Raw genomic sequence first — 18,605 nt, forward strand, 5'->3', positions numbered from 1 at the left:
GACTGGCCCAAATCAGACTTGATTTTTTAATGAAAAAACTGCATAAACTGATCTTAACTATTCTTTTAATTTTTTATTTAAATTGAATTGGGAGGGGACACAATTACTTTTTCTCACTGGCACAGTGCATGCCAATGCTTTCATTTATGAAGTAAATGTGAAGCTTTATTGTTTTCTTTAAATAATGGTAGGCCCTACATGAAGCTCTGATAAATTTAGTGGGAAAGATATAAAAGAAGTCAGAAAATCCAGGAGGGGAAGAATACCTTTTCTTAGTGCTGTATATAAATTATATACTAATAAATTAGCATATAAATTACTGTATATAATATAAATTACATAATAGCTTATTATTGTTTTATTTTGCATATTTTATAACTTCTAATGTATATTCTACTCTATTTAGTATTTTGATTGTTTAAAATTTGATTGTTAACTGCTTTTATATTTTTAATTCAAAGTGCTATATAAATGTTTTAAATAAATAAACAAATCCCCTTTCTGTTCATGGAGTTCACTTTTGGATGCAAGCCATAATTTGTTTTACTCATTATTACTGATCATAGTTTCATAGAGCATTAATATTTATGCCATTGTACTTTGGTATCTTGTTACATCATCTCAATTGGCAAGCTAGATCTTACACACACTATGGAGAGATTCAGACCAGTTTTGTTAATGCTTGTAATCTACTTTATTTCAGCAAAGTGCCACCAGATTGAAGTACTGGTTTTTAAAATCTACAACACAAAAATATAAAATATCCAAAATACAGAAAACCACAGTCATTTTGAAAGTGATTGAAATGTCACATGAAATTTTGCAGTGGAGCAGTGATCATGAATGTATTTCACAATACAATATGCAGAAGTCTGCATGTTTCTTAAAGAGAATCCTCAAGCCTGAGCAAGTCGTTCTAGGACTCTTCGATAATCTGAAATAAGCTGCTGGAACGTCTCTTCCAATTGTTTATGCTGTAAATTTAGGTCTATTTGGTTCAACTGATTGGTCAACTCTTCTGGTCTCAAACATCTTCTCATCTTGGCAATCTCTCTTTGCTTTTTCTAGAAAACAAAGGATTTACACATATGAAGAACATTACCACATTTCACCTCCTCCTGCAGGGTTCATTCACAATATGATGAAACAGTAGGTTATTTGTATTCTGCTAAAAAAATAAAAGGTTGATTGGACATTTTCTTACCAGGAATAGAAGCAGAAAGCTAAAAGAACTTGGAGAGGGGATACTTGGAGAAAATAAAAGGAAAGGAAAGGAAGTTGGCACTTGGGAAAATCCTGATGAGCGGTGGATAAAGTGTTGCTTAACTTTTTCTCTTCTGGCTGGTCTTCTGTGCAAATTCTCATATACTATCTTGTCCACTGGAGAAAATACAATGACCCCATATCTTTTCTCATAAGGGAAGAAAAGCATGCATAATCATTAAGTGCCTCCCAAGGTCTGATATGACCCTTTCAGCTGTCTCATGTACCATAGAAAATCAGTGGCCTCGTATTTCGCTTCTGAATTTCAGTGACCAGCTGCTTGGTAACTGTTCAGCAGTCTTTACTACCATTGTCTGTTTTGCTCCTTGTAATACTGGATGCTAGTTATTATTACATATCCAATATTACAAGGAGGAAAAGACAAGCAATCAGGTCCTGTTCTTGGTACAGCTATACATTACAGCTACATATACCCTAAATACTCTGCACACTAGGAAACAAAAGTAATGAATTAAAGTATAAGCTATTTTACTTTTTAACACAACAAATTCAAATAAAAAAGTTAAAAATGATATAAAAAGCCACCTTATATGGGCCCATCAATCTTCTTTTTACATCCAGTCTATAACTTCTGGATTGTTCTGCATTGCTCATGTCTGTTGCATGTAACCGGAGAATTTCATAAACTCGTCGTGTATGTTGCTAAGAGTAAAAGGAAAAACATATGGTACAAACAGTTGGAATTATTGCTCCCAATGTACAAGGTTAAAAATCTTCCAAGCCTCTGTAGCTCAACTTTTGGATGTAATCTCTGATATGTCTAAGTAATATGATTTAAAGCTGTGTTTTTAAAAGTTTTCTAAATACCCAATATCCTCAGGCTAGAACCTGTACATATACAGATAGTCCTTGTTTAGCAATTGCCTCCTTTAGTGACTGCAGTTACAACTATGATGAAAAAGTAACTTTACAACCAATCCTCGCATTTATGACCTTCACAGGTCTGTAAGGCAAAAGAAAGCTGAAGTAAGATCATAAGCACAATTGCAGTTTCACTTAGCGACCTCTTTGCTTAATGACCAAGTTGCTTGACCCCACTGTGGTTGCTAGACAAGGACCACCTGTATATGCCTGCTGCCCAATGACACATATGCATCTTCTTCAGGGTAAGGGAATAGAAGGCTCAAGCTGATTAACTATCAAGTGTGTTGAAGCTGAGAAAAGTGCTCCTTGATTGAGTCTAGCCCCTCAGTCTAAGAATATAGTTTTGAATAACTTTTTTTCTCACAGTCTCATGGTTACATTAAGGAGAATGAAATCTCATTTTTTCTTGCTCCTCCACCTAATAGTTGGATTAACATTTCACTTAAAATTTCTCTTCATACCAATATATTACAAACGTGCATTCCTCGCCACAATACCAGGTGCTTAGAGCAATTGCTAAATGGGCCTTGCTCTTCTTGTGCACCAGCTACTGCATCCCCCAGGAAAGCAACTTATGAAAAAAAGATTTCACATACAGTCAGTTATCACGGCATTATGCCTACTATCTTTTCTTTTTTATTATTAAGATTTCCATTCCTTAAACTTCAGCAGTCACTGTACAATTGACCATATCAGTTTTAACTAATCCTCCTCTTTTCAAGGATCTAGCTTTTTCAAATCTTATTTATTTGCAGTACTTACATACAGCCTAGCTTACATAACTCCAGGTTGTTTAAAATAGTAAGATTAATATGCAAAACTTAAACACATCAAAATCCAAACTCAGCAACAGATATAAATAGCAAAAATATGGCAGTTACGTTATAAATCTAACAGGCAAATAAATAATTTTGGGAGGGGGTACGTTAAAATTTACTCTCACATTTTCTTTCTGGGCAAAATATTTTTTATTTTGCAACCTGTAAGTTTCAAATAGTTGAACCTTCTGAATCTTTTCTCCCTAGAAAACTGGTATCCTAAATTCCTCAAAGGCTTTATTGAATCCTCTGCTACCAGTGATACTAGCTATACAAAAATCAAATCTCAATAACAAATTGAAATTGACTGTTGGTAACCAACACAATATTGTTGTACGCTTGAACGAGTAGTATCTTGATCTAGAAACACTGGCTAAAAATTCAAAAAGCTACCTTAAAACTTGTGAGGTTTGCAGAATATATCAATAACAGGAGCTGTATTGTACTAAATAGTTTTCAGATAATAAGTATTATATATAGGTTTGGTTTCAATGTTGTCCTTCTGTATAGGTAGTTCTTGACCTACAACCATTTGTTCAACAACTGTTCGAAGTTATGACAGCGCTGAACAAATGATGGTTACCACCGGTCCTCGGCATTCTGGCTGTCCCAGCACCCCCGCAGTCACGTGATTGCATTCTGGATGCTTGGCAATCAGTTCGCACTTACAACCAGTTGCAGCACCCGGCGATCACGTGATCACCATCTGCAACCTTCCCTCCTGGTTTCCCCAGAAAGTCAATGGGGAAGTCGGCAGGGAAGGTCACAAGTTGCTGGGGTAAGTCTCCACCACCCGTGCACCCTTCCACAGCCCCTCTGCATTCGCGCTATGCTGGCCAGCTGCACACCCCCATGCACCCTCCTTGAGCCTCCCTTGCACCCTCACTGACCTGTGCTGTGCCTCTTGTGCACCCCCTCACACCCTCGTGCACCCTCAGACCTGCGCCTCTTGTGCACCCCCTCACACCCTCCCTGACCCTCCATTGCACCCTCGCACTCCCTTCCCCACCCATCAGCAACTACTTGCCTGCCTGCCACCCTGGGACTTGCAACTTCCGGCTGGCTTCCCCAGTGACTTTGGTTGTGGGAAGTTGGCAGGAAGTTGCCTTGCCTAACAATTCTGGGATTCGGTTAACAATGGCAACTGGGACTCCAGGGATTGCCGTTGCTAAGCAATGTAGTCACGTGGTGTTGCACTTTACGACTGCATCACTTAAGAGACGGAAATTCTGGTCCCAAATGCTATCCTAAGTTGAGGACTACTTGTACTTCTATCACTCTACGTTCCCTGGGGCTGCAAGCGAACTTTCAATCAACAAAAATGTTATTTAGCAATGTTGGATATAGAATTCGTCTGCAAACAGGACACCATTTTGCAAAATATCAACACTGGATACATGCAACCTCTAAAATGTTTCATGAATACATTATTTTAACATTAATACCTTATTTACTTTCAGCTTCTGTTGAGCTTCTATTACCATATCTTGACTGAAACCTTGCTTAAGCTTCTCTGGAGAAAAGCATGGTAAATCTTGACACAATTTTACTAATACAAAATCTCGTAGTTTCACATAGTTTTCGGATGGATCTTCAGCTAAAAGAATAAAGGACAAACATCAGACACCTTGCCTTGCAACCAGAAGTGTTCCTTTATGAATTAAAACCAAAATAATTCAAAGTATTTAAAGAGACAGCCAAGCCTATCAATATATCCACACCTAAGATCTGAAAACATTCCATAGTTGCTGTCAGTAAAAAAACCCCACCCAACAAATCTACCAGTAGGGCTTGCTTAATATCCTCACTCAAACACCCAAGAGAACGGCCAGATCTTCATTGCCTTATGAAAGGGGTGGGATGGGGGTGCTGTTCCACTGGTCACAGATGCTGTGACAGAAAAGGCATGACTCCTGGGTCCCTCAAGATGACATTGCTTAATAAAAGGGACCGAGAGCATGCCCACCCTGTCGATTCTTGTGGCGCAAGCAGAAACAATTGGAGATAGGTGGTCTTGCAAGTAACCTGATCCTATGCCATATAGGGCTTTATAGGTGATAACCACCACCTTGAATTGCACTTGGAAGCTCACTGGAAGCTGCTGCAACCAGAACCCACTAGAAACTACAGTTCATGTAGCAGGTATATGAGTGTATTATGGAATGCCTGGAATTTCCCATGCTGCTGCATTCTGGACAAGTTGCAGCTTTGAATGCTTTTCAAAGACAGCCCCAACTAGAGTACATTACAGTAATCCAAACAGGAGGTGGCTGAAGTGTGAGTTACTATGAGCAGGGCTTCCTTATATAGAAAAGGGTGCAATTGGCAGATGAGATAGTCCACTAGACTTGGGCAACTAATAAATCCAAATATAGGTAGTCCTTGCTTAACAATGCTAATTAGGACTGGAAACTCCTTTGTTAAGTGACACGCTCATAAGTTGAAAAACCATGTGGCCACGCCACTCAGCAATGGCAGTTCCAGCAGTCTTGGTTGTCATTGTTAAGCGAGGACCTCATGTGACTGCAATTTGTGACTTCCTGCCAGCTTCCTCATTGACTTTCGCTTGTTGGGAGCCAGTGGGGAACGTTGTAAATTGTGATCATGTGACGTTGTGATGGCCGTAAGTATGACAACGGGTTGTAACTGCCACTTGTTCAGTGCCATCTTAAGTTCAAACAGTCATTGAACAAGTGGTCATTAAATGAGGACCACCTGTAAATACATAAATATATAAAAACCTGTGCAAAAGCTCTCCTGGCCACAGCTGCCAGTTGCTCTTCGAGCAGGAACCATGATTCCAAGAAGACTCCCAAATTGCACACCAGTTCTGTCTGAGGAAGTGCAAAAATCAAAAGTCTCTAAATCCAGCCCCCCCCCTCCCCCAATCCACAGCTACTCAGTCTTGCCAGGGCTGAGCTGAAGCCTGTTCTTCCTCATCCGGGCCCCCACAGCCTCCAGACAAATACTGATAATACCATACCTTGTGTCAATGGATGACCTCATCCAGCAGCTTCATTTAGCTGTTAGGAATGGGGAGCGTACAGCCCTGAGGAACCCCCAAAGCAGAAGCCTCAGGCTCAACCTCTTTCCCCTATTCAACACTGACTAGATCTGGCCTTGGAGAAAGGAGAACCACTGCAACGCTATGTCTCCCAATCCCAATATCAAGGAGGGACAGGATGGTTGCACTATTCCCAGCTTCCAGCACAACTGAAGAGTTCCTAACCCCACTTCAAAACTCTGACCCTTTGCAACATGCTAAAACCCCTCAAACTCCTGCAGACACATATCCAACCCTGGTACCATTCCAAAACAAAAAACAAAAATACCTTAAATTTATACAACACATTTTAAAAATCATAGATTGTAGAAACTAGCTCCCATTTTGCTCCCCTGAAATATCCCAATAATGACTCACAGTAATATCCCATTTCATAGATACAACACATTTCAACATGCATCACATCTGCTTCCTAAATGTTGTTAGCTAAATGTAATGCATATAAGTATACATAGTCTTCCAAGCAGTAGACATAACTCTCACCCTTCACGCGGCCAGTGTAAAGCCTACTACATTCAGAATAGAGCTATCTGCTATGTTAAAAAAATTCCTGTGGATTCAATGGGATTTTTCATTTCAGCCTACCAGTTACAACAGTTCAAAAAATGAAAATGTTCTGCAGGTTGTCAAATTAGTACTCCAGCTGTGTTTGTAGGTCTGCAGGATTCTCAGGTTTAATTTCTTTTATATCATGTTCACCCCAAAGGAAGAATTTCAGATATGTGTATTCTTCCTTGATAACCTGCCCATGTTTCAATCTCCTGTATGTGTCCTTTTTTGTTTTCAGATGCTCAGTCAGTGTTTTATGTAGGTACACTGGTTTCTTCAGCTTTCATTTTTTCTTGGTTGGAATTATTTACAATTGTGCCTTGGTATCTCTTTTTTAGTAACTCCCATCTACCCTCCTTTTCCTATTAGCTTCTCCTGCCATGGAATCATACTTTTCATTGCTCTGAGTTTATCAAAATATGCTTTCCTGAAGTCCAAGAGAGATGGTCAACTGCACTGAATTTTAATTTCTCTTAAAATCAAGACCTCCAGAGTTATGTGATAACTTTCCCTAATGTTCCTGCTATTTTCACTTAATTTACCAACCCTTCCTACTAGTTAGTATTGAATCAGGGATAACTGATCCTCTTATACCTTATTTCACCCAATAGAAGAGAATATGTGTAGCTCAGGGTTGAACTGTGGAGTCGTTGGGGTTCTCTGAGCTTGTTTTCTTGCAAACGTTTCGTTACCCAGTTAGGTAACATCTTCAGTGCTAGAATGGAAAGGGGTTTGCTCTGTTTATATATTGTGGCATGCCCTGCCAGTGTTGGTGGGGGTTTTGTTTTGTTCTATTTTTTCCCTCTGGTAGTTCCTTGATTAAGGTATTGTTTACTGATTGAATGTCTGGTGGTAATCTTGGTGTTAATCTCTGCTTATCTGTGTAATGATTGCTGGTAAAGAGATGTTCTGGTCTTTTGTTTTCCTTTCTATTGTCTCTTTTGAATAGTGTGTAGATATTATTTATCTCTATGTGCCTGTTGATGGCTGCCTTGTCTGAATACGAAGCTTCCAAGAATTCCCTTGCATTTTTGGATTTAGCTTGTTCTAAGATGCTGAGTTTCCCAGTTGAAACTAGAGTTAAGTCTGTCCATGTGTTGTGAGATTAAGGAGTTTTCATCATGTCTTCTGACTGCTAGTTGGTGTTCATGGATGCGCTCTGCAAGTTTTCTGCCTGTCTGACCTACATAGTAGTTGTTACAGTCCTTACACTGTATGTTGTAGATGACTCGTGTTTTTTCTTCTTGGGCTACTGGGTCTTTTGGTTTGCTTAAGATGTTTTGGAGGGCTTTAGCTGGTTTGTGTGCTATGGAGATGCCATGTGGTTGTAATAGTCTGTTGGTAGTTTGAGATGTTTCTGATGTATGGCAGTGTTATCCTTTTCATAGCTTGTGTTGGTTGTGTTGTAGTAGGTTGATTAGTCAGGCACTTTTTGATAAAGTTGTGTAGATATCCATTTTGTTGGAAGATGTTGTATAGGTGGTCTGTTTCCTTTTTCTGCTGTTCTGGGTTGCTGCAATGCATTTGTGCTCGTTTGAATAATGTTCTTACACAGTTCCTCTTGTGGGAGGTTGGGTTGTTACTTTGGTAACAGAGTACTTGATTAGTGTGGGTTGTCTTCCAATAGACTTGGGTTTCTAATTTGCTGTTGTTTCCTCTGCTGATGAGGATATCCAGGAAGGGTAGCGTGTTGTTGTTTTCTTCCTCTCTGGTGAATTTTATTCCTTTGAAGATATTGTTGATAGTTTCATGTGCCTTCTCTAGTTGTTCCTTTTTTATTATAACAAAGGTGTCATCTACATACTGGATCCATACTTTAGGTTGTATGTGTGGAAGTGCTATAGTTTCTAGGCATTGCATTACAATCTCTGCTATGAGTCCTGACAGTGGTGATCCCATGGGTGTGCCTCTGATTTGTTGGTATATTTGTCCATCAACTGAAAATAGGTAGTGAGGCAGTCTGATGAGGTCCATGATCCTGGGTATTTCGATCTGGGTGTATTTGGTTAGGATGGGTGTGTTGTGTAGTACTACTAATATGGATTCTTTCACTAGTTCTGGGTTTATGGATGTAAAAAGTGCTGTGACATCAAATAAGATCATAATTCATATATGTGCACATATTTGATTTTCTGGATTTTCTTTGATTTTATTCAAAGTTAAGCAGAGATTAACACCAAGATTACCACCAGACATACAAGCAGTAAACAATACCTTAATCAAGGAACTACCAGAGGGAGTTGGTTGGTTTAATTAAATTTGTCAGTCTCAGCCTTTGAATTAGCTTTGAATCAAGAGAGGCAAAACTAGACAATATGATTCAATTAGGGCATAACAGATATATCTAACATTTCTTAAAAGCTGAAGCCACTGACTAATATGGAATACTCCAATTCTTTGCTCCAAATTTATTACATATTGTCCAAATTTATTTTTGTTAAAAAGATATAATAAATTGTCAGTTTAGTCTCAGTAAAGGCCTCTTCTGAATGTTCATTGTATCCAGAGTTTCAGAGGCCATGAGGGCATGAGACTGGACAGCGAACGTAACACATGTGTGACAGCCTAAATTTAGCCATGGCTTTCTGTTGGCTGTTCATGTATTCAGATAAACACTTTGTGATAGTTTTGCTGATAAGGAAAAGATGGGAAGAGAGATAGTTAGTTTTACACAGCAAATGTTCCCACAGGGGAGGGTGGGGGCTGGCATTAGAGTCTTAAAAACACAAGAACAGGGGAAGAACTTGGAAGATAATTGAGGTAAAATAAAGAACAAAATGTGAGCTGTGAAACCTGAGTTAAATCAGGCAGTGGTTATACTGAAGCCTTGTTAGTTTGAAGGTAAATCCAGAGAAAAATGCTGAAGACCCAAAGAGGAGGATGCATTGCAGTATGTAGTTGTACCTGGACAGATGACCCTCCAGGGATGGAAGAGCATGGAAGATCAAAGGTTTTACCAACTAGAGAAAAGCCAGCTGACAGTCAGACTCAGAGAGGGAAAATTGCTCCTAATATGTGTAAGACCTCCTAAACTCTAAATAAGAAAGTAGGCAGTTCTCATATATATTAAGCCAACATTATAGAGTGCATACACATTCCAGACAGAAAATACTTATGTCACATAATATTAAGCAGAGAGAAAAGGTTATGTTACTCTGCAGTTCAGAACCTTAACCAGCTATGTTTATCTAGAAATGGAAAAGAGGAGGTGGATTAGCAGAAATGGCAAAACTGACCTGTCTGGTCAGGGATAATCCCACAACTACTGGAAACTTTTTATGGACTTTTTAAGCAAAATGGTGATTTCTGGATTTGCTGTTGGAAAAAAGGGTTGAAGGGCTCTTTGTAATGTAATTTTAAAGAGGGAGGAGGGATAAGAAGTTTGTTTGTAGCTACTGCAAAGAAGATCGGAAATAGCTTTTTTTCTTTTTCTAACTGTATTGCTTTTTGCATTATCTCCTTTTTCTAACTTTTCTTTATATACAGTGATACCTCGGGATACGAACGCCTCTGCTTGCGAATTTTTCGGGTTACGACCAGCTCCGGCCCCAAAATTTTACCTCGGTTTGCGAACTCCGCCTCGGGGTACGAGCCATTTTCCGCCCGTGCCACGTGGTCCGCGGCCATTTTCTGCCCGTGCCACGTGGTCCGCGGCCATTTTTCCGCCCGTGCCACGTGGTCCGCGGCTGTTTTTCCGGCCCTGCCGCGTGGTCCGTGGCCGTTTTCACGCCGCACCACGCCGCTTTCCGTGTGGTCCATGGACGCCAGAACGGATTAACGGTAATTACATTGAACCTTATGGGAAATTGCCTCGGGTTGCGACCAAATTCGGGCGGAGGGCGGAACGGATTAACCGGATTTACATTGAACCCTATGGGGAAATTTGCCTCGGGGTGCGACCAAATTCAGAGGGCGGAACGGATTAACCAGATTTACATTGAACCCTATGGGGAAATTTCCTTCGGGTTACGACCAACTCGGGATACGCCCAGAGTCACGGAACGGATTAAGTTCGTATCCCGAGGTACCACTGTATTTTCATGTTTATATTTTATCTATGTAAAAATCTTCAATAAAATTATATTTAAAAAAAGAAAAGAGGTGGGAGGGTCCAAGTTTAACATCTCTAGATAAAAATAAACTTGCTAATTCTACAAAGGAATGTGATTAGGAAATCAAAACTAGATTTTTAACAAAAGTAACTTGCTTGCTTTTATGTCTGGTTGTCCGAATAAAAGGAAAAACAACCTGAAATATTTTACACCGAGTTATCTGTCAAATCTTGAGAATCTACAGGAAGCCCTTGTAATAAAGCATTTTAATACCAAGAACTAGCCAGGATAGTAACAATGCTAAGCAATAAAACTCAGCCATTTTCTTCCCTAAGAATTATTGTCAGGAACTTATCTCTTTTGATACCATTAGGTTAAGGAAGCTAAGATGTATGAAATGGTGCAATTCTGGTGATAGAATAGCATACAGCAGTGGAACAAATTCCTCTTCCTGCCTGTGCTTTCAAAAGATTGAGGGGTGGCAGGGTATCAAAACCGATCTGGAACTTGAATGAGGAAAAAAAGGAGGATTCTGTTTGTGTAATGCTGGATACCACCCACTCTCACTACAAGTCAAATTCAAGAGCCCTAAGAGAGCTTTAGTTTGCTCAGGTGGTTATGTTTGTTTAGACTACTGCAATGCACTCTAAGTGGGGCTACCCTTGAAGAGTATCCAGAAGCTACAGCTGGTTCAAAATGCGGCCGTGCGGGTAATCATGGGTGCCCCAAGGAGGGCACATGTAATATCTTTGCTGCGGGATCTGCATTGGGTTCTGGTTTGTTTCCAGGTCCAATTCAAGGTGTTAGTTATCACCTTTAAAGCCCTAAATGGCATGGGTCCAGGCTACCTGAGGGACCATCTCACCCCCATTACATCGACCCGTCCCACCCGGTCCGGCAGAGAAGGCATGTTGCGGATCCCGTCAGTGAGAGAATGTTGACTGGTGGGTCCTAGGAGGAGAGCCTTCCCTGCCGTTGCCCCTGCCCTGTGGAATACTCTCCCCCCAGAGGTGAGGTGGGCTCCGACCCTCCCAATTATTCGGAGGGAATTGAAGACTTGGCTCTGCCAATTTGCCTGGAGCGAGGAAAGATACAATTGACCCTGGGGATGGCTGGCACCTTGACAATGCTCCCTGAGTTTATTAACATCTAATTAACACCTGCCTCTTGGATGTATTATAAAGGAAGTGTGTTTTGAACATATTGTAATTATTTAATTATTATTTATCTATTTTAATCAATATTTATTCTATTTTTACTGTAAACCGCCCAGAGTCACCTCATGGCGAGGTGGGTGGTGACAAATGTGAAAAATAAATAAATAAATAAATAAATAAATAAATAAATAAATAAATATTCTTACATCGGAACTATGCTGTTCCATATTGCTTCTTGAAGCTCCCAATAAAAAATTGCTCCCTTGAAATTGCAGTCCTCTATATCAGATGTTAGAATTTTACACATCACTAAAGGCAACTGTGAGAATGATACGTACTCCACATTGAACAGAATTTGACATGGGTAATTAAATGGTGAGAGAAAGGGATGCTATTTGCTCCCAGTTTTAAATGAAGTTAAAGACCTATTTAATTTTTTGAATTAGGAAGAGTTTTTTTACATAAATTGATAAAGTATCTAATTCACGAAGTCACACATCATGGGAAAAAAACATCAAAAGGTTAACCAATCTCTACCAACTACTTATAAATACTTTATAAATCCAATTATCTTGGACATCTCCCTGGTTTAATGCATTTTTATACATATGCCATATAACTTTCAATATCATCTCACTTTCATAATTTTCTATCCTGTTCCCATTTGTCTAACCCAGTTTTCTTTTAACAGCAGCAATGAGAAATAGATGAAAAACAGAGATCCATCTCTCCATTTCAAGCTCCTAGTCAAAAACAGCATGTTCCCTAGCAAATTATTCTACTGGGCAATTTAATCTGTTTTAGAGTAGTTTTACTGAAAAAAAAATACACATCACGTTCCATGCAACAAGGCAGAGGCCTGTTGTCTGCTGCCATACGTACTGGTTGTTCCATTTCTAAGTATTGTGGGTAACACAGTACATACGTATCTTATGAAAAAATTAAGACAGAATTTGTAAAAGGGACATTTACATTATCCTTAGTCACCAACTGGAGCAGTATTTTTTTCTGTAGTATGGTACTATGTGGAAATGTTATATGGCTTTTATAAATGGGATTGAAATTCAAGTAACAGATACAGACATGTATCAACCATTCAGTATATGTCTAAATTAATTACATTATTTAACTGTACATGAATATCTTTGTGTTTTTACCCCTGCCACCCTCAAAGGGGAAGCAATTTTTGAAATTTAGAAGACTGTCATACAGTTTGTGATGCAATACACAAACGTCACAGGTTTAGTTTTTCTGGGCACATTCATTCAACTGTATAAAAGGCACATATTGTGACTAAAGATCTACATGGTAGTGATTTGTTTCGAACACACTTATGCTACCAGCATTTCTTTCCCCACCACGACCCTGCCATCAGACATAATCCGTCACTGATTTGTAAGGAAATAGTTAAAATATACACTATAATAGGGTTGCATAGTACTTCAGACTGAAAGGCAAAAAGGTGACCTGGAGCATGCAGGGGCACCAACGTACCACCTGTCTGCAACCCCTTAAGCCAAACGTATCTTTTCCCAAGACTGTTCTGCAGCTGCGGGGAGCAGACATGCAATCCCAGAAAAAGACACAGCTGCTTTGAGTTGCAGACAAGTGTTATGTGAGTGCCCTGCCCACTCCAAAACACCCCTTTGCCTTTGAATCCAAAGCATGGCACAGCCCTACATTATAATACAAGAATGACCCTGTGGGTTTTGAAAAGCAGTTGGTGAAAGTATATCCATTTTTGTTTAAGAAACACAAAACTTGAAAGTGTACCAAAAGCAATTTATGAAGCCTATCTCATGTTTTCAATATAGCACAAGGACAATTTTGAGGAGAAACAGACTAGTACATAGGATGCCAAAGAAGTTTAATCATTGCTCATTTCAAAAAAGGGGCTTGGATCATAAATACTTGAAGGGGAAAATAGTTTTATAGCTGCCCCCTTCTAATGGCTCTTCTAAAAGACAGGGGACTTTTTAAAAAAGGTGTGGAATATGGCAAAATTTGTAGCACAAAGGAGTAATTGGCAAAGAGATGTCAAGCAAAAGGCACCTGCGGATCCATGTAAATATAGTTTATTTACATTTATTTTGCTTACATGCTATGCTGTCTTTCACTACAATAATAAATTTATAGAGGGTGGGGTTCCATATGTTGCATCAGAAAACAATGGCTTGGAGACTAACATCCATAGAAGCACTGCCTTATTAAAGTTTTCTGCCCACAATACATTTTCTCCTGGTTGAAGTGGGGAGGAAGCAATTTCTACCACTTTCCTTTACTCCCTATGGTTCCTTGGATGTGGAATGACTGCTTCAGATAGTGGAGTGATGGGGCAGGAGTCAGTACAAATTGCTTTCCCCCCTATGTTCTGGATAAAAATAGTAGACATGTTTGATCTTTCCTGAATATCATCTCCTGATATTTATCATAGACAAATATACAGAAGTTTTTATCCCCCTTTTATCTTTTTTTGTGACCTGGTATATTTTTCTTTTTGACTTTAAAATTAAAGTGATTTCTCTTTTTCTTCTATGATAAACTTGCACCTTTTCAAAAGTTCAGTTCAAAATCATTTTATAGGAATTTCTCATTTCCTTCAGATGCACGTACATTTAATCTCTGGTGTTTAAAAATGCAACTGTATGCATAAGACAAACAGGGTCTCTAAGAGTGGTTTTTGATTTAATGGTTTGCCTCAAGGAAACAATCTCTCCAAGGCAATAAAAAAACCTCCCAACAGCCTAGATCCCTTGTCAAGTCAGCCTATGGACTTTGCCATCAAAATGCCTAATTATCTGGTAATCCTCTGGCAGGAGGGATCGGATTTCCATGATGTACTCTTCTTGGTAAGAAAAGGCTTTGAAGAATTATATCATACACAGTTCTTATGTAAGGAAGGATCGTATCATCTTGACCTTTGTTTAGCTGATCTTTGGAAGTTCACTTAATTTTGATAGATGAATTTCAAAAGTTATGGTACTGGCTGACAGCTTTAATAAAGATTCATTTCACATACCTGTTATATCAAGTACTGTAGGGGATGACATGTAGTATCTATGGACGGTTTCTAATAGCAGAGCTCCATGGCCTTCTCCTTGAAATGGAGGCAATATCAGCATTTGGCTACAGGAAGAAGAAGAAAAAAAGTCAGCCCAAAGCAGTACCTTTTACTTTTGAAACTTATTTATAATGATTTGCTATATATAGGGCTTCATATACTAGTAGCTCTGAGATTCGTTCCCGTTCCATATGCAAAGAACAACATTTTTAAAAATGCAAAGCCAACCGAAAGCTTGAATAAAAAATAATTTAAAAAAACCCAAAAAACCAAAACTAAAATCGAAATTAAAACCATTATCAACAATTATTGGGAATTTCAACAGTCCTCTCTCCTGAAATAAAAGGCAAGGCACGTGTTACGCTGCCAATTACCTTACACGTGGCCGGGTTTTGTCTGGGTACACATAGTAATTATAGACTGTCATGTAGCCTACAGTCGCAGAGAGTGTCGCTCCATCCTTATTATACTTCTCAAATCTGCAGATAAAACAGAAAGCCAAGCAGGTCAATTACAGCCGCGCTCCCATGCAGTGTCCATTTTCTCTTCTATTCTGTGACTGAATTTTCAGTGTCAGCAAGCTACTCTGTGAGGGCCCAATGGGTACACCTGCTATGTTCTGAATGTACAATTCACTTAATTGGTGTGCAGCAACTTGGATAAATCAGACCTCTTTACAGCACTTCACCGCACTTGCCTATTATAACGATGAATAGGTGGCAAGTAAAAGAAAACACAGGCAAAGCTCATTTTACTGTTTAAGCCCTACATTCAGAGCTCCAATGGACAACAGTACTTAATTTGGCTCTATTCTCAAGGTCTTGCAAAACATAATGGATGCAAACTCCAGCCTGATAAACAATAGTTTTTCCTGTCCTGGGAAAAATATCATTATACTATCCCAATAATTGGCCAGCCACAATTAAAATGCAGCCTTTATGGAGGTAATAAGGTCCACTGTTGCTTTAGAACTGTACCTACACTAGAAAGTAGTTCCATCTTTCATCATCCACGTCAATAAAGCTCGCTGTTTCAATAAACCACATCAAGAAGGTCTGAAGCCTTTCATGATACTCTTGAAAGCCTGGGCACGTCATGTCAGCCTAGGGAAAAAGCCAGAAGAAGTCAGGTGAAACTCTTCACAGATGGGAAAAGAGCTCTTAGGAGGGTATATTCAGATTCTTTGGCAGGCAACTATGAGTGCACAAAAAGTGATATTACCCAAAGTAAGTTTTTACATATATCACAAGCAATTGGCTGAAGGTCATTTAAAAGTTATCATGAAAATTTGTCATTTTGGGCTAAACATGTCTTTATTTTTCTTTTTACCTTGTATATTTGATATGTTATATCTTCACCTGCTTCTTCACTATGCAAAGTATATGTATGCAGTAATATCCCAAAGGGCTTAAAGTTAACTTCTTTTTCCAGCAGAGATACAAAGTCATCTATACTTCTGCTAAAGCCTGGTGGAATAATTCCTCTAATTTTACTTTCCACATCATCTGCCTGAAAACAAAGGGAAAAAAGCAATGAGAATGTAAGCTCAGTTAGTGGACAGTTAAATGTAACTCACGTTCTTCATATCTATCCTTAGAAAGTATCCATCTAAGATTCATTGGGAAGTTACTATATTCTTCCTAATTCAGATTTCGCTAAGGGAGACTCTTAGTTCCACTTTCTAACAGAAGATGAGAAATAAAAGAGACACAATCATGTATATTGTTCAACAATGGCTGCCTAAGCAAAACATTTAGTTCAGTTGTTTTGCTTTTAGGACAGGGGACTATAGTAAATTAGATAAGGTTTCTTCAAAATAATACCTACAGAAATAGGTGTCAGCAAGCACATAAAAGGAAATGCTGAGACTTGAAGACAATATTCCTTTTTAAACAATGATGAAGAAATCATAAATCAAAATCATAACAAAAAACCAAAACCCCCACAACGCAGAAACTACAGAAAAGGATTAAAAAATATGTATTTTGAAGAATATATGTGCATTTTTATTTTTAAAGAAAAATACAAAACTTCCTAGCCCCAAGATATTCATGATAATATGTTGATTATTTACAATGGTGTGACAAATCTTTTGGGAGCTTGAGTACAGCAGTGGGAACAACAATGATGGAATGTGGATGGGACTATGTCATATACTTGGACAATGCTAGATTTCAGGTTTCTTCCTGGGCTTTCGAGGTTTTGTTTTGTTTTTTTTAGAAAAGCACAGAAAGTATTACAGTTTACACTACAGTTTTTGTATCTTTCCTGAAAATGGCAGGAAACCATACTAAAACTGATTTTTCAGTGGCCAAAGGAAGGTTTGGGAAGTACAACAACAAAAAAGAGAATACGGAAGCTGCATGTGGCCTTTGGGTTGCAGGTTACCCACTCCTGTTTTAGAGCATCAGCAAGAATGTTTTTCCATTCATTATTGGGAAAAAACAATTGTGAAAACAGCATTGGGGTTTCATTTATAGCTAATTAATAATATTTGATAAAATACAACTATCCAGTAACGAAAAGAAAATGTAAAAAGACATACAGTCCATATCTAATCCCTGACAACACTGAATTAAATTTGAGACAAACTAAAAGAAAAAGGGAAAAAAGAATACTCTAGTTCATGTTTTCAGTCTGTAACTACATCTAAATAACTTGATAAGGAATGCCATGGACATTGTTGATCACTATTTCTGAGCAGTGCATATTCAATCCATTCTTATACCCTCAAAGCTAAGGAAAAGCAACCCAAACAAATTAGGGCCTGATAGCTCCAGTATAAATATTAACTCTTTTCCCACTCTCATGTATAAACTAGAATCCAAGAAAAATTCAGTCATGCAAATATCAAGAAAGCCCAGAAAATACTGTCCCAGGTCAAATTACTTTAGCAATTTAACAATGACCATAAACAACTATATCCAGAGAATTCATTTTTAAATCTAATTTAACCAAAGGATGGGGAAAACAATACACATTTTATAAGCAAAACTGAATTAAGAATAGCCTTATTAAATAGTCAAAGTAAATGCGATAGACTATCAGCTGAGCAGACATCATAATCCTTTTCAGGCCCCCAAACGGCCACTTGATTGAATACATTTACTACTTCTCTTTAGCCATGAATATCTGATGAAGTTTAACAATAACGTATTGCTGCTTCTCACCAGGCAATAAAACTTAATGAATTGGTCTCAACTTAACAAAACCCTACCCCCTCAATACAACTCCTAAAAGCCTGACATTACATTCAACAAAATGAGCTTACATTCTATTCAAACCATGTTCTGAACAATGAGCCCAGGTTTTTACTTAATGGAGTTTGCCATGAGTTCAGCTGTAATGTTTGTATTGTATCTATTTCCATAAGGACTGACACAAGAACACTTTGTGTTAACTTACTAAGCAGCTCTTTCACACCGTTTACATGCATGATGAGTATTAATTCTAAACCAAGACCTTTGCTACTTAGCATTCAAAACTGGGAAATTAAGATGCTTAGGACAAAATACACTACAAAAGGCTAATACAACATACTACTAATGCCAGTCCTTTCAATTATTATCCCCCTAAGTAGAAGCAATGCACCTGCAAATGAATAATACTTCACTATTAGCTATATTTTGGGAAGTAGAGTATGGATGGAGTTCAACCCATGCATACTTCATTCTTAATGCCTTGATGCCATTAACATTCATATATATCAGCTTTATATTTCTAAAATGCTATTATGTAGTTAATGTACACAATTCT

The 18,605-nt window shown here is 38.5% G+C and overlaps 1 protein-coding gene across 2 annotated transcripts in view; it reads right to left on the reverse strand.

Moving 5' to 3' along the window:
- Nucleotides 1-886: 886 nt before the first annotated feature.
- The window catches only part of HAT1 (histone acetyltransferase 1), a 29,320-nt gene continuing 11,601 nt past the window's right edge, over nucleotides 887-18,605 (reverse strand). For both annotated transcript variants that reach the window (XM_007437636.3, XM_088135809.1), the window contains exons 5-11: nucleotides 16,179-16,358; nucleotides 15,831-15,952; nucleotides 15,224-15,328; nucleotides 14,808-14,914; nucleotides 4,412-4,563; nucleotides 1,810-1,926; nucleotides 887-1,064 (exon numbers count right to left, since the gene is read on the reverse strand). In XM_007437636.3, coding sequence (XP_007437698.1) covers nucleotides 897-1,064; nucleotides 1,810-1,926; nucleotides 4,412-4,563; nucleotides 14,808-14,914; nucleotides 15,224-15,328; nucleotides 15,831-15,952; nucleotides 16,179-16,358 — 951 coding nt within the window. In that variant the 3' untranslated portion in view covers nucleotides 887-896. The remainder of the gene's footprint in view (nucleotides 1,065-1,809; nucleotides 1,927-4,411; nucleotides 4,564-14,807; nucleotides 14,915-15,223; nucleotides 15,329-15,830; nucleotides 15,953-16,178; nucleotides 16,359-18,605) is intronic.

Source organism: Python bivittatus, unplaced genomic scaffold, assembly GCF_059951505.1.
Source record: "Python bivittatus isolate LINGU-HERP-01145 unplaced genomic scaffold, Pbiv_v1 ctg000200_np1212, whole genome shotgun sequence".
NCBI lineage: Eukaryota > Metazoa > Chordata > Lepidosauria > Squamata > Pythonidae > Python > Python bivittatus.